The sequence below is a fragment of the Phacochoerus africanus genome, chromosome 15, assembly GCF_016906955.1.
Source record: "Phacochoerus africanus isolate WHEZ1 chromosome 15, ROS_Pafr_v1, whole genome shotgun sequence".
Taxonomy (NCBI): domain Eukaryota; kingdom Metazoa; phylum Chordata; class Mammalia; order Artiodactyla; family Suidae; genus Phacochoerus; species Phacochoerus africanus.
This window is the reverse complement of record NC_062558.1, coordinates 51,042,993-51,057,414: the sequence shown is the minus strand read 5'-3', so window position 1 is coordinate 51,057,414 and position 14,422 is coordinate 51,042,993. Positions and strand designations below refer to the sequence as shown.

Here is a 14,422-nt window from a genome sequence, read left to right as displayed (position 1 = left end):
TGGTGCAACCACTGTGGAAAAGAGTATGGAGGTTTCTCAGAAAAATTAAAAGAACTACCATATGATCCATTGATCCCAATTCTGGGCATCTATTCAGAGAAAACCATAGTTCAAAAAGGTGCATGTACACCCCATTGTTCATTGTGGCACTGTTTACAGTAGCCAAGATATGGAAGCAACCTAAATGTCCATTGATAAAGGAATAGATGAAATTGAAGTACATGTATACAATGGAATATTACTCAGCCACAAAAAGAATGAAATAATTCCATTTGCAGGATTATGGATCAACCTACAAATTATCTTTGTCCAAGTGAAGTTAGACAGTGAAAGGCAAACATAATTATCACTTATGTGTGGAATCAAAAAAAGGATACAAATAAACTTACTTGCAGAACAGAAACAGACTTACAGACTTTGAAAAATTTATGGTTACCAATGGGGACAGGTGTGGAGGGAGGGATTGACTGGGAGTTTGGGACCGAGATATATGGAATGACTGACCAACGGAGCCCTATAGGTCAGGGAACTCTACCCATTATTCTGTGATAATGTTTGTGGTAAAATAATCTGAAAGAGAATGGATATGTGTGCAGGTATAGCTGAATCACTTTGTTGTTCAGCAGAAATTATTACAAACTTGTAAATCAAATATACTTCAATAAAACTTAAAAAATATATTAAAAAAACTCAATTGGACCTGTAGGAGTACCTGCTGTGGTGCAGTGGGTTAGGAATTGGACTGCAGCAACTCAGGTTGCTGAGGAGGCACCAGTTCTATCTTCAGCCCCACGCAGGGGGTTAAAGGATGCTGTATTGCTGCATCTGCAGCATAGATCACAGCTGTGACTCATTTTCAGTCCCTGTCCAAAGAACTTCCATATGCCTCAGGGGTAGCCATTTTAAAAAAGAAAACAAAAAACTCTACCTTTATGCTTGCTGTCTCCTAGAAACACATACAAACTGAAAGTGAGGAAATGGAAAAAAAAATATTCCATAAACATGGAAATCAAAAGGAAACTGGAGCAGCAATCCCTATATCTGACAAAATAGACTATAAAGAATGTTATGAGTATTCCCATTGTGGCTCGGCAGGTTAAGAACCTGACTAGTATCCATGGGGATATAGGTATGATCTGTGGCCTCTCTCAGTGAGTTAAGGATCCAGCATTGCCACAAGCTGCAGCATAGATCACATATGTGGTTCAGATTCTGCATTGCTGTGGATGTGGTGTAGGATGGCAGCTGCAGCTCCAACTTGACCCCTAGCCTAGGCACTTCCATATGCCATGGGTATGGCCCTAGAAAGAAACAAACCAAAAAAAAAAATGTTGTAAGGGACAAAGTTCACTACATAGTAATTAAGGGATCAATCCAAGAAAATCATACAACAATTGTAAATATGTATGCACCCAGATAAGAACACCTCAATATATAAGGTAAGTGTTAAGAAACATAAAAGGAGAAAATGACAGTAACAGTAATAGTAGAGGACTTTACTACCCCACTAACATCAATGGCCAGACTATCTAGACAGAAAATCAGTAAGGAAACACAGGCCTTAAATGTCACATTAGACCACGGGGACTTAAGTGATACATACAGAGCATTTCATCCAAAAGTAGAAGAATTTACATTTTTTTAAGTGCACATGGAACATTTTCCAGGATAGATCACATGCTGGGCCATAAGGCATGCCTTGGTAAATAAGAAAACTGAAATCACATTAAGCATCTTTTCCAAGCACAGTGCTATGAGATTAGAAATCAAGTACCAGAGTTCCTGTGGTGGCGCAGTGGTTAACGAATAGCTAGGAACCATGAGGTTGCTGGTTCGATCCCTGACCTTGCTCAGTGGGTTAAGGATCAGGCGTTGCTGTGAACTGTGGTGTAGGCTGCAGACTCGGCTTGGATCCTACGTTGCTGTGGCTCTGGCATAGGCCAGCAGCTATAGCTCCGATTCGACCTCTAGCCTGGGAATCTCCATATGCCGCGGGAGTGGCCCAAGAAATGGCAAAAAGACAAAGAAAAAAAAAAAAAGAAAGAAATCAAGTACAAAAAAATCCCTGCAAAAAACCCACAAAGTGGCTCAACAATATGCTACCAAACAACCAATTTGCTCACTGAGGAAATCAGTTTTGAACATTTCCATCACCCCAAGAAGCAGCACTGTCCCCTTAGCAGCAACTCCACATTGTCTCCCCTCCAGCCCTCAGCAGCCACCCATCTACCACCCATCTATTGTGTCTCCATATTTACTAATACTGGGCACTTTGCATAAACAGGGTCAGATATGTGGCTTTGCTTCCTCCACTTAGCATAATGTGCAGTATATCCCTTTGAGTTGGGATAGCTGCATTGTTTGTTTGTCTTTTTGTCTTTTAGGGCTGTACCCGTGGCATATGGAGATTCCCAGGTGAGGGGTCCACTTGGAGCTGTAGCTGTTGGCCTGTGCCATAGCAACTAGGCATCTGAGCCACATCTGCGACCTACGGCAATGCCAGATCCTTAACCCACTGAGTGAGGCCAGGGATCAAACCCGTGTCTTCATGGATGCTAGTTGGGTTCATTCACCACTGAGCCTTGATGGGAACTCCTTTTTTTTTTTTTTTTTTTTTTGGAGGGGGTCTTTTGAGAGCTGCGTTGTTTCCCATGGGCTGCCTGCACATCTGACCTTATCTTGTTCAACTGTTCCAACACTGTGGCTGGTTGGTTGATTTTCAGTGGGTCTAGGGCTGCAGTACCAGCCTTGCATTTGCTCACATACACACAGGACCTTAGTTTCTCTTCTGAGGTGTAAAGACCCCAAACAGTTTCCCACTCCTGCCAGAAATTCCTCCTCCTTATCAGATTACCAGGTCTTAATTAGTTCTACTCTGCTAAGTAGAAAGAAATACTGTTTTTGGTGTAATTTGCATTTTGTTTTTAAAATTTTGCAACCTTGGAGTTCCCACCTTGGCTCAGCGGGTTAAGAACCCAATTGGTATCCATGAGGATGTGGGTTCTATCCCTGGGTTAAGGGATCCAGCATTGCCACAAACTGTGGTATAGGTCATGGATGCAGCTCAGATCTGGCATTGCTGTGGCTGTGGTGCAGGCCGGTGGCTATGACTCCAATTCAGCCCCTAGCCTGGGAACCTCCATATGCCTCAGGTGCAGCCCTGAAAAAAAAAAAAAAAAAGACAAATTTTTGAAACCTTTAAAATAATAGTAACAGAGGCAAAAGCAAGATGGCAGAGAAGTAAGACAAGGTGCTCACCTTCTCCAACAAACACATTAAAAAAAAAAAAAAAAACCCTGCATGTAGAACGATTAGTGCAGAACATCTGCTGAACACTGGCAGATCTTAAACCTCCAAAAATGGCAAGAAACCCTCCACATAACTGGGTTAAAAAAAAGGAAAAAAGAAAAGAAAAAGGAATCAGGATGGGACTAGCACTCCTGAGAGGGAGGTATGAAAGAGGAAAGGAACCCAGCAACTAGAGAAAGAAGAGCAGACAAAACCCAAGGTAAGCAAAAGGAAAGAAATCATAAAAATCAGAGCATAAATAAATTAAATAGAAACCAAGGGGGAGTTCCCATCATGGCTCAGCAGAAATGAATCTGACTAGCAGCCTTGAGGATGCAGGTTTGATCCCTGGCCTTGCCCTGTGGGTTAAGGATCCAGCATTGCCATGAGCTGTGGTGTAGGTCGCAGATGTGGCTTGGATCTTGCATTGCTGTGGCTGTGACATAGGCCAGCAGCTACAGCTCCAACTCAGCTCCTAGCCTAGGAACCTCCACGTGCTGTGGGTACGGCCCTAAAAAGACAGGAAAAAAAAAAAAAGGAAAGAAAGAAACCAAGGAAATAGTAGAAAAGACCAATGAAACTAAAAGCTGTTTTTTTGAAAAACCAACCAAATTCTTAAACCCTTAGCCAGACTCATCAAAAAAGAAACAGGATTCAAATCAATAAAACTGAAAATAAAAAAGTTAAAACAGACAACACAGAAATACAAAGGGTCGTAAGAGACTACTATAAGCAACTATAAGCCAATAAAATGGACAACCCAGAAGAAATGGACAAATTCTCAGAAAAGTACAATCTTCCAAGACTAAATCAAGATGAATGGACCAAACACAAGTACTGAAATTGAAACTGTGATTTAAAAACTTCCAACAAGAGTTACCATTGTGGCTCAGCAGTTAATGAATCTGACTAGCATCCATGAGGATGCAGGTTCAATCCCAGGCCTTGCTCAGTGGGTTAAGGATCCAGCATTGCCATGAGCTGTGATGTAGGCTGGTGGCTGCAGCTCTGATTCCACCCCTAGCCTGGGAACCTTTGTATGCTTTGGGGGTGGCCCTAGGAAGCAAAAAAATAAATAAATAAATAAAAATAGGGGAGTTCCCGTTGTGGTGCAGTGGTTAACGAATCTGACCAGGAACCATGAGGTTGCGGGTTCGATCCCTGCCCTTGCTCAGTGGGTTAACGATCCGGTGTTGCCGTGAGCTGTGGTGTAGGTTGCAGACTTGGCTCGGATCCCATGTTGCTGTGGCTCTGGTGTAGGCCGGTGGCTACAGCTCCAATTGGACCCCTAGCCTGGGAACCTCCATATGCCACGGGAAGCGGCCCTAGAAAAGACAAAAAGACAATAAATAAATAATAAAAAAAATTAAAAATAATAAAAACTTCCAACAAACAAGAGTTCCCATTGTGGCTCAGCAGAAATGAACCCAACTAGTATCTATGAGGATGCGGGTTTGATCTCTGGCCCTGCTCAGTGGGTAAAAGCGTTGGAGTTCCCATCATGGCACAGCAGAAACAAATCCAACTAGGAACCATGAGGTTGTCGGTTCAATCCCTAGCCTCCCTCAGTGGATTAAGGATCTGGCATTGCCATGAGCTGTGGTGTATGTAGGTCACAGATGTGGCTCAGACCTGGCATTGCTGTGGCGTAGGCTGGCAGCTATAGCTCCAATTAGATCCCTAGCCTGGGAACCTCCATATGCCACAGGTGTGACCCTAAAAAGACAAAAAAGACCAAAAACAAAACAAAAAAAGATCCAGCACTGCTGTAGGCTGTGGTATAGGTCACAGACGTGGCTCAGACCTGGCATTACTGTGGCTGTGGTGTAGGTTGGCAGCTGCAGCTCCAGCTCAACCCCTAGCCTGGAAACTTCCATATACCACAGGTGTGGCCCTAAAAAGCAAAATACGTACATACATGCATCCTTCCAACAAATAAAAGTCCAGGACCAGATGGCTTCACAGGTGAATCCTATCAAAAATTTGAGGAGAGTTAACATGTATCCTTCTGAAATTATTCCAAAATACTGCAGAGGAAGGAACACTCAAACTCATTCTATGAGACCACCATCACCCTGATACCAAAATCAAAGATACCATAAAAAAAGAAAATTACACTGATGAATGTAAGACACAAAAATCTTCAACAAAATACTAACAAACCAAAGTCAGCAATACATTAAAAGGATCATACACCATGATCAAGTTGGATTTATCCCAGGGATGCAAGAATTTTTCAGTATCCACAAAAATCAATGTGATACACCACGCTAACACACTGAAGAATAAGAACCATATGATCCCCTCAATAGATGCAGAAAAGACTTTTGACAAAATCCAACATCCATTTCTGATAAAAACCCTCCAGAAAGTGGGCATAGAGAAAAACTACCTGAATGTAATAAAGACCATATATGGCAAATCCATAGCTAGCAACATTATCAGTGGTGAAAAGCTGAAAGAATTCCCACTAAGATCAGGACCGAGACAAGGATGTCTGCTCTCTTCACTTCTATTCAACAGTTTTGGAAGTCCTAGCCACTGCAGTCAGAAAAGAAAAAGAAATAAAAGGAATCCAAATTGGAAAGGAAGAAGTAAAACTATCACTGTTTGCAGATGACATGATACTATACCTAGAAAATCCTAATAATGCTACTAGAAAACTGTTAGAGTTCATCAGTGAATTTGGTAAAGTTGCCAGGGTACAAAATTAATACACAGAAATCAACTGCATTTCCATATACTAACAATGAAAGATCAGAAAGAGAAATTAGGGGAACAATCCCATTTATGATCACATCAAATAAAATACCTAGTAATAAACCTACCTAAAGAGGCCAAAGACCTGTAACTCTGAAAACTATAAGACACTGATGAAAGAAATCAAAGATGACAAAAAAAAGATATGCCATGCTCTTGGATCGGAAGAATCAATATTGTCAAAATGGCTCTGCTACCCAAAGCAATCTACAGATTCAGTGCAATCCATATCAGATTACCAATGGCATTTTTCACATAAATAGAACAAAATATTTTAAAGTCTTTTTTGGAAGCACAAAAGACCCAGAATAGCCAAAGAAATCCTGAGGGAAAAAAAATGGAGTTGGAGAAATCAGGTTCTCTGACTTCAGACTATATTACAAAGCTGCAATTATCAAAACACTATGGTACTGGCACAAAAACAGAAATATAGATCAGTGGAACAGGGTAGAAAGCCCAGAATTAAACCCATAGACCTACAGTCAACAATCTGTGACAAAGGAGGCAAGAATTACAGTGGAGAAAAGACAGTCCCTTCAATAAATGGTGCTGGGAAAACTAGACAGCTGCATGTAAAAGAATGGAATCAGAATACTTTCCAACACCATACACAAAAATAAACTCAAAATGTATTAAAGACCTAAATATAGGACCAGATACTATAAAACTCTTTAAGAGGAAGACATAGGCCAAACACTTTCTGACATGAACCTCAGCAATATCTTCTCAGATCCACCTCCTAGAACAATGGCAATAAAAACAAAAATAAACAAATGGGACTTAATTAAACTTAAAAATTTTTGCACAGTAAAGGGAACCAGAGCCTCCCTCCCTGGGTTTCTTGTTTCTCATGTCTGTTAACACCCTGTTTGCTACCTAAGACAGGCTCCTGTGACGCTGGTATCCAGAGAACAGCTCAGCAGCACAGCTCACCCCCTTGCCACCTGAGGTTGGCGCCCTGACCAGAGCTTATTTGCTGGTGGGGAGGGGTGTCCAAAGCAAGGAGACCACAGTGGCAGCAGCTCCGAGGCTTCTGGGGCAGGTGGTGAGGGTGATGCACCACAGCCGGCAGAAGAGCCCAGAGTTCCAGAGCAGTAGTCACACGGGAGTTACTTGGGGCATTCAAGACACTTGGAACTAGAGTGACTGAGTTGGGGTGTTACTCTGAAACCAGTGACCAGAGTTCGGGGAAGGTGGGGTGGGTGAAGGTTGAGTGGGCCAAGTCATGGCTCAGGAAGGCCAAGGGTCTCCCAGGTCCAGCGGGAAGAAGTGAGTGGGGGCAGGCAAAAGGGACATGAAGTGGCTGTGGATGTCCAGGCACAGGACTCAGATGAGTGCAGGATCCTTAGGGAAAGCTGGTTTCATGTTCAGGGTTGGGGCCCTCTACAGTGGTGAGACTTCAATACTCCTTGTATTATATTTCAGATTCTGTAAGTTGGACATTCTTGATCCTTGGAAATACAGTTTCTTACCCAGATCTTATGACCACAGCCCATGCTCTGCTGTGGCCCCATGTGTAGGCTGCCCAGTTAGCTGGTCCTTCCCAGGCTGGGCGCATGGTGATTCCTGGCCGAGTCATGGCGTGCATGTCAGGGCTCAAGGATGGAGTCGTGTCTACAGCACAGCCTTCCACGCTCAAAAGAGGGTCTCCAGTCGGTGTCCTCAGTCAACATGCAGCCATGAACACAAGCAGAATCACTCCTGTCCTGCTGAGAGAAAACCTGTGTGTCATTCCAGGAATCAGTGACTTTCAAAGATGTAGCTGTGGACTTCACCCAGGAGGAGTGGGGTCAGCTGGACTCCCCTCAGAGGGCCCTGTACCGTGATGTGATGCTGGAGAACTACCAGAACCTTCTCTCCCTAGGTAAGACGGCACCCCCAGTACAGAGGTTGCAGTGTGGGCAGCCGCTAGGCCGTAGATATTCCCAAGTCTTTTCAGTGCTGGCCGTGGTGCTGGGCCGGCAGAACCTGCACCTGTGGTCTGGGCCCTTGTGGCGTCACTGGCACTCTTACCTGGAAAGATGGGGTGTAGTAGGGAGTGGGCCCGGCCCTGAGATCCCAGCCTGCCCTGGAAGGGGATGTGGGTACCTGTGGGGCCATCAGAGTGCGCACACCTCTCTGAGCCGCTGGTGCTGCTCAGGCCATCTATCCTGTTGGCCGGGTCTGGAGTGAGCAGCACTTAGAGTCGTACCACTTCCTCCCTGTGAGTAGGGCCTCCAGTCTGCAAGCCAGATGTGATCTCCCACCTGGAACGAGGTGAGGAACCATGGCAGGTGCCCAGAGACGTCCCTGCAGGGGTTCGTTCAGGTGAGCAGGACACCTCCTTCCCACCACCCTGTGTAGCCAGCTTTCCTCCCACAGTCCCTTGCCCAGCTCCATCTGTGCCTGCTCAGTGCCCCTTCTGCCTCCCCTCCTTTCCTCCTTGAATACCAACTGTGTGCCTGAAACTACTGGGAATACAGTGGTGGATAAAATGCTGCCTTCTGGAGGTCACATCTGCATGTACAGTAGTCTACAGGGTGGGGGGGCAGCGCTGGGCTGCCAACTATAGGCTCCAGACCCATGAGCTGCTCCTTTTGGAACCCCCTTGGCTTCTCCGATCCTCCTAACCCCTGTTCCTTGCTTGCCTGCCCTGCTGGCCCCCCAGCCTCACCCAGAGCATGCTTCCCTTCCACTCAGCCGAGCTCTCTCCCCTCTGGCCTCTGTACTCTGTCCTTTGCTGCTTATGCTGCAGGTCTGATCTCAGACCTGAATCTCAGCGCAGCACCTCTGCCTGAACTCATGAATTGCACCTCTGTTCCCTACAGAGCAGGGGCCCAGGCCTGAGACAGAGGAACCCTGGTCTCAGCAGCCAGGCGTTTACAAAGAAGAGCCATCATGGGAGCCAATTGAGAAGAGGCTGGTGAGATCAGGGCTCCACAACCCTGGTCTGGATGGCAGGGGCACCTGGGGGGGCCCAGTAACTGCTCTGTCACAAGACAAGGCTGCCAGCACCTGGAACGTGTCCATGGACAAGCACTGGCGGGGACATGCAGTGTCTGAGAAGGATTCTCACCTGAGGTGCACCCTTCTCACCCAGCCAGGCATTCCTGCAGGAGGCAGCTCTCCAGACCATCTGGTGGACAGCTTGAGGTCCAGTGGGGCTGGGAGCCGGCACCATGTGGGGAGGCGTTCGTGTGGGTCCGGCCTGTTCACGTGCGGTGAGTGCGGGAAGGCCTTCCACCAGAGCGCGGCCCTGGCGCTGCACCGGCGCTGGCATGCGCGGGAAAAGGCCTATAAGTGTGGCGAGTGCGGCAAGGCCTTCCCCTGGAGCACCAACCTCCTGGAGCATCAGCGGGTCCACACCGGTGAGAAGCCCTTCTTCTGCGGCGCCTGTGGCAAGGCCTTCAGCTGCCACTCATCCCTGAATGTGCACCAGCGCGTGCACACAGGCGAGCGGCCCTACAAGTGCGGCGCCTGCGAGAAGGCTTTCAGCTGCAGCTCACTGCTCAACATGCACCTGCGTGTCCACACGGGCGAGAAGCCCTATAAGTGTGGCGAGTGCGGTAAGGCCTTCAACCAGAGGACGCACCTAACACGGCACCACAGGATCCACACGGGCGAGAAGCCCTACACCTGCAGCGCCTGCGGCAAGGCCTTCACCTGCCACTCGTCTCTGACGGTGCACGAGAAGATCCACAACGGGGACAAGCCCTTCAAATGCAGTGACTGCCAGAAGGCCTTCAACAACCGCTCCCGCCTGACACTGCATCAGCGCACCCACACGGGCGAGAAGCCCTTCAAATGCAGCCAGTGCGGCAAGGCCTTCAGCTGCCACTCGTACCTGGTCGTGCACCAGCGCGTGCACAGTGGAGAGAAGCCCTTCCGCTGCAATGAGTGTGGCAAGGCCTTCAGCTCCCACTCCTACCTGATTGTGCACCAGCGTGTGCACACTGGCGAGAAGCCCTTCGACTGCAGCCGGTGCTGGAAGGCCTTCAGCTGCCACTCATCCCTCATCGTGCATCAGCGTGTCCATACGGGTGAGAGACCCTACAAGTGTGACCAATGCGGCAAGGCCTTTAGCCAGAATCACTGTCTCATCAAACACCAGAAGATCCACTCTGCGGAGAAGCCCTTTAAATGTGATGAGTGTGGCGAGGCGTTTCGCTGGAGTGGCCCCCTGGCAGAGCACCGGCGGCTCCACTGTGGGGAGAAGCCCTTTGCCATCCAGTTCGACAAGCACTTGCTGAACACCTACTATATGCCCAGCAGCCTGCTGGGTACAGGGGGCCCAGACATGGGCAGCATGGGCCCCATCAGTGCCCTGGACGTGGCCAAGCTCCTGTGCGTGGTCCCACCCTCAGCTGGCAGGAGTTTTCCGCTGGGTGGCAACCCTGGAAATTAATGTGGAGAGATTGTCCTCATGGTGGCACTCCTGCTCCTTCCCCAGAGGGCACAGTGCCAAACCCCAGAAACACCTGTTAGAGGCCATCACCTTCTGGAAAGGAGATGCCTTTGAAGCCTTTGAGGATGTCCCATCATCCTGTTTTCCTGGACGTGTTTGGAACTCACTGAACAGGGACTAGATCTTTGCTGCAGATGAATGTGTCAGTTATGTCCTTGAAAAGACTCCCGGGTCTTTCTGTTGTGGCTCAGCGGGTTAAGAGCCCAACTAATCCATGAAGACTCCCGGGTCTTTCTGTTGTGGCTCAGCGGGTTAAGAGCCCAACTAATCCATGAGGATGCAGGTTCGATCCCTGGCCTTGCTTAGTGGGTTAAGGAGCCAGCATTGCTGTGAGCTGTGGTGTAGGTCACAGACATGGCTCGGATCCTGCAGTGCTGTGGCATGGCCAGCAGCTGCAATTCTGATGCGACCCCTAGACTGGGAACTTCATGTGCCGTGGGTGCGGCCCTAAAACGACAAACAAAAGAAGACTCCTGGTAATGATTTCCATCTGGAATTCACTCTATAAACTGTTAGGTTTAGAATGATTTTTAAAAAACAAACAAAAAAGCATTGTGCAGCACAGTATTACTTCCATATGAACCTTATATTCTAGGAGGGGAGAATAAGCTCAGATGGTGGGGGTTTGGGAAAAAGCGAGTTTCCTGGACTTGCCTCACTCCAATAGCCCTGCTGTAGAGTCATGTTTAGTGACAGTGCAGCCATTACAGAACCCAGCCCAGCATCCATGTAGCCAGATCCTGACCTGTCAGCTTCATACCTGGCTGCCTCGTCCATGGTGGGAAGCCAGGAGCCCACAGGCATGTGCCCCAGGTGCAGTGTCAGGGGACAGGTGTCTGGAAGCATGCCGGAGACTGGGGAGGTCACCTGCAGGGCTGCTCTGTCGGAGCCCAGCCTGCCAGCCCAGCTGGGAGGGGCCCCTCAAGGAGACAGTGCTCCCCACAGAGCTAGAAAGAGGGTATCCACCTGGGCTTTCTACTTGGTTCTAAGCAGGAACAAGCAGCTTTCTCAGAGATGATACTTGACATTTGCAGAGTGCTATGGTTTATGAAACGGTTTTTAGTATACTTTTCAAAGTATGGAGGCAAAATAACATTTCATAAAATATAGAATGTAGGGGGGAAATACCAATTCTTAATAAAACTGCATTTTGCACTTTGATCCATCACCTTCTGCTTTTTCATATTGCATTTCTATGTTAAATACGGTATAGACATTCTGTCATTTTAATCTTTTTTTCCCCACTTAGCTGCATGGCAGGATTTTTTCCCAAGCAGCCACACTGCCTTTGGTGGGGGGTATGGTGTTTTATTAGCTGTTCTTTTATTGGATGCCGAAATCATTTCCAAGTTTCCTCTATCATAAATCATCCTTCCTATAGTATCTTTTTGCATCATGCTTCTTTAGCACTGTCTTAGAGTAGATTTCTGGAAGAATTTTGAGATAAAGGAAACCAACAGCTTAAGGCATCATCCTGGCATGTTTTGGGTTGTGTGATGAAATAATACCATCTCAGTATGAAGAGTCAGCGGTAGTGTTCAGGCACGTCCAGCTCCTGGAGGCCAGCACTGCTCAACGCCAGGTCCAGACGGGCTTTCCCCTGGGCGCCATGGCAGTGAGCATCTGCCCCCATCACTCCTCTGGCGTTCCTGGGACCAGTCATGGGCCTTCCTCTGTGACAAGTAGAGAAAGTTCTGCTTGACAACTGCATTGGCAAAATACAGATATAGTCTAGGTTTGATTCATTATCACAGTCATTTTTATTTTAAAAGAAATCCAAATGAAAATATCTTGGGGTCCCCAGACACCATGCCTGCTATTTGCCTGGTGGGGCTGTGAACACCCTCAGCTGAGATTAGCACCTTACTACTTGGCACCTTTTCCTAACTGTTGAGGTTGAATATGGAACATGTTTTTATCGGTCTTTCTTCCTGAAAACGATTTGAGGAGTTCCCTGGTGGCTTAGCAGGTTAAGGATCTAGTGTTGTTAACTGCTGTGGCAGAGATTCGATCCTTGGCCTGGGAACTTCCGCATGCCTCCGGTTTGGCCAAAAAGAAGAAATCTACTTGAAATACCCTTTGGCTGTCTTCTCATTGGAGTCTTTAATATTCTTTTATGTACATGTAAATTTTTCTATTATACACCTAATATGTGTATATTGAAGAAATTTGGGGAAAAAATCAGATGTGTAAGAATAAAAATGACCCTCAGAATCAGTTCACAGGTTCACCCAAGAATCAGTTCATCAGTTCACCCGAAAATGCATTTCTGTTTTTTTCTTTGCATGCTTTTTCTTTTAAAACAAAACTGGATCCCTACTCTGCACTTTGTTTTTATCCTTTTCCATTTAACGTTTTATGATGAGCCTTTTCCACATTACAAAAATATTTTTCAAAACATTATTGATGACACATTAGTGCTCTTATAGTTGTACCACAACTTACCTGTTCCTTGTTGACCATCACCATTACCTGTACCATCAGTACTTCTGGGACATAAACAGGTGTGAAAACTGAAAGCTGTTACCACTTGGACCCACATGATGCACATGGCCCCAGAGAGTCCAATTCTCTGCACCATTGCCAGTGTTTGGCATCATCACTCACTTTTTCTCTCTGCCATTTTGATAGATTAAGAATGTTACTTTAGGAGTTCCTTTCGCAGCTCAATGGTTAACGAACCCCACTAGGTTAACGAACCCCCAGGAGGATGCGGGTTCTATCCCTGGCCTCGCTCAATGGGTTAAGGATCTGGCTTGAGTTGCTGCTGTGATGCAGGTTCAGTACCTGGCCCAGGAACTTCTACTTGGTGCAGCCAAAAAAAAAGAATGTTCCTTGTTCATGCTTTTGGCTGTTTTTCTCTTCATATGAATTACCTAGACCTATTTTTTATCTACCATTCTACCATCCTTTTGTTTTACATATATATGTGCAGTAATATAAACATACAATGTACACACATGTAGTACACATATTCATACCAATATATACACACATATCAATACATACACATAATACATATGTAAAATATACACACATCGATATATACACACATATGTGTATACAATACACACAGACATATCAAACATGTACAACATACTGCTTTGGCAGGTATGCTTCCTATCTTTGTTACTGCATTTTTTGTAGGTTTTTTTTTTGTTATTAAAGCATAGTTGATTTACAATGTGCCAACGTTACTGCATTTTTAATGTACAGAGGATTTTGAATTCTTTGTGATCAGATCTATTCAGTTTTTTCCTCTATATTATTCCTTGGCTCTTAGAAAGCCCCATTTTGGTTATATTATACATTTAACTCTTAAATCTTAGCCATTTGAGATGTAAAAATCCAGGATCCCTGCATTATTCTTCAACTGCATTCCTCACTGTTACATTATTGCTGCTTCATAATTCATTTTAATAGGTGGTAAGACTGGGACATTAAAACAATTATTTTAGGAGTTCCTGTTGTGGCACAGTGGAAATGAATCAGACTAGGAACCATAAGGTTGCAGGTTCGATCCCTGGCCTTGCTCAGTGGGTTAAGGATCTGGCGTTGCTGTGAGCTGAGGTGTAGGCCAGCAGCTACAGCTCCGATTCGACCCCTAGCCTGGGAACCTCCATGTGCCGCGGGTGTGGCCCTAAAAAGACAAAAGACCCCAAAAAAGATTTTTTTTAATTTTTTTTTTTTGGTCTTTTTGCCTTTTCTAGGGCTGCTCCTGTGGCATGTGGAGGTTACCAGGCTAGGGGTCTAATCGGAGCTGTAGCCACTGGCCTACACCAGAGCCACAGCAACGTGGGATCCAAGCTGAGTCTGCAACCTACACCACAGCTCACGGCAATGCCAGATCTCCAACCCACTGAGCAAGGCCAGGGATCGAACGTGCAACCTCATGGTTCCTAGTCAGATTTGTTAACCACTGCGCCACGA

General features: G+C 46.2%; 1 protein-coding gene across 1 annotated transcript in view; it reads left to right on the top strand.

Moving 5' to 3' along the window:
• The window catches only part of ZNF74 (zinc finger protein 74), a 29,467-nt gene extending 18,693 nt beyond the window's left edge, over window positions 1-10,774 (top strand). Inside the window, exons 3-5 of the mRNA XM_047760973.1 lie at window positions 7,786-7,912; window positions 8,260-8,355; window positions 8,856-10,774. Coding sequence (XP_047616929.1) covers window positions 7,786-7,912; window positions 8,260-8,355; window positions 8,856-10,432 — 1,800 coding nt within the window. The 3' untranslated portion in view covers window positions 10,433-10,774. The remainder of the gene's footprint in view (window positions 1-7,785; window positions 7,913-8,259; window positions 8,356-8,855) is intronic.
• Window positions 10,775-14,422: the final 3,648 nt, after the last annotated feature.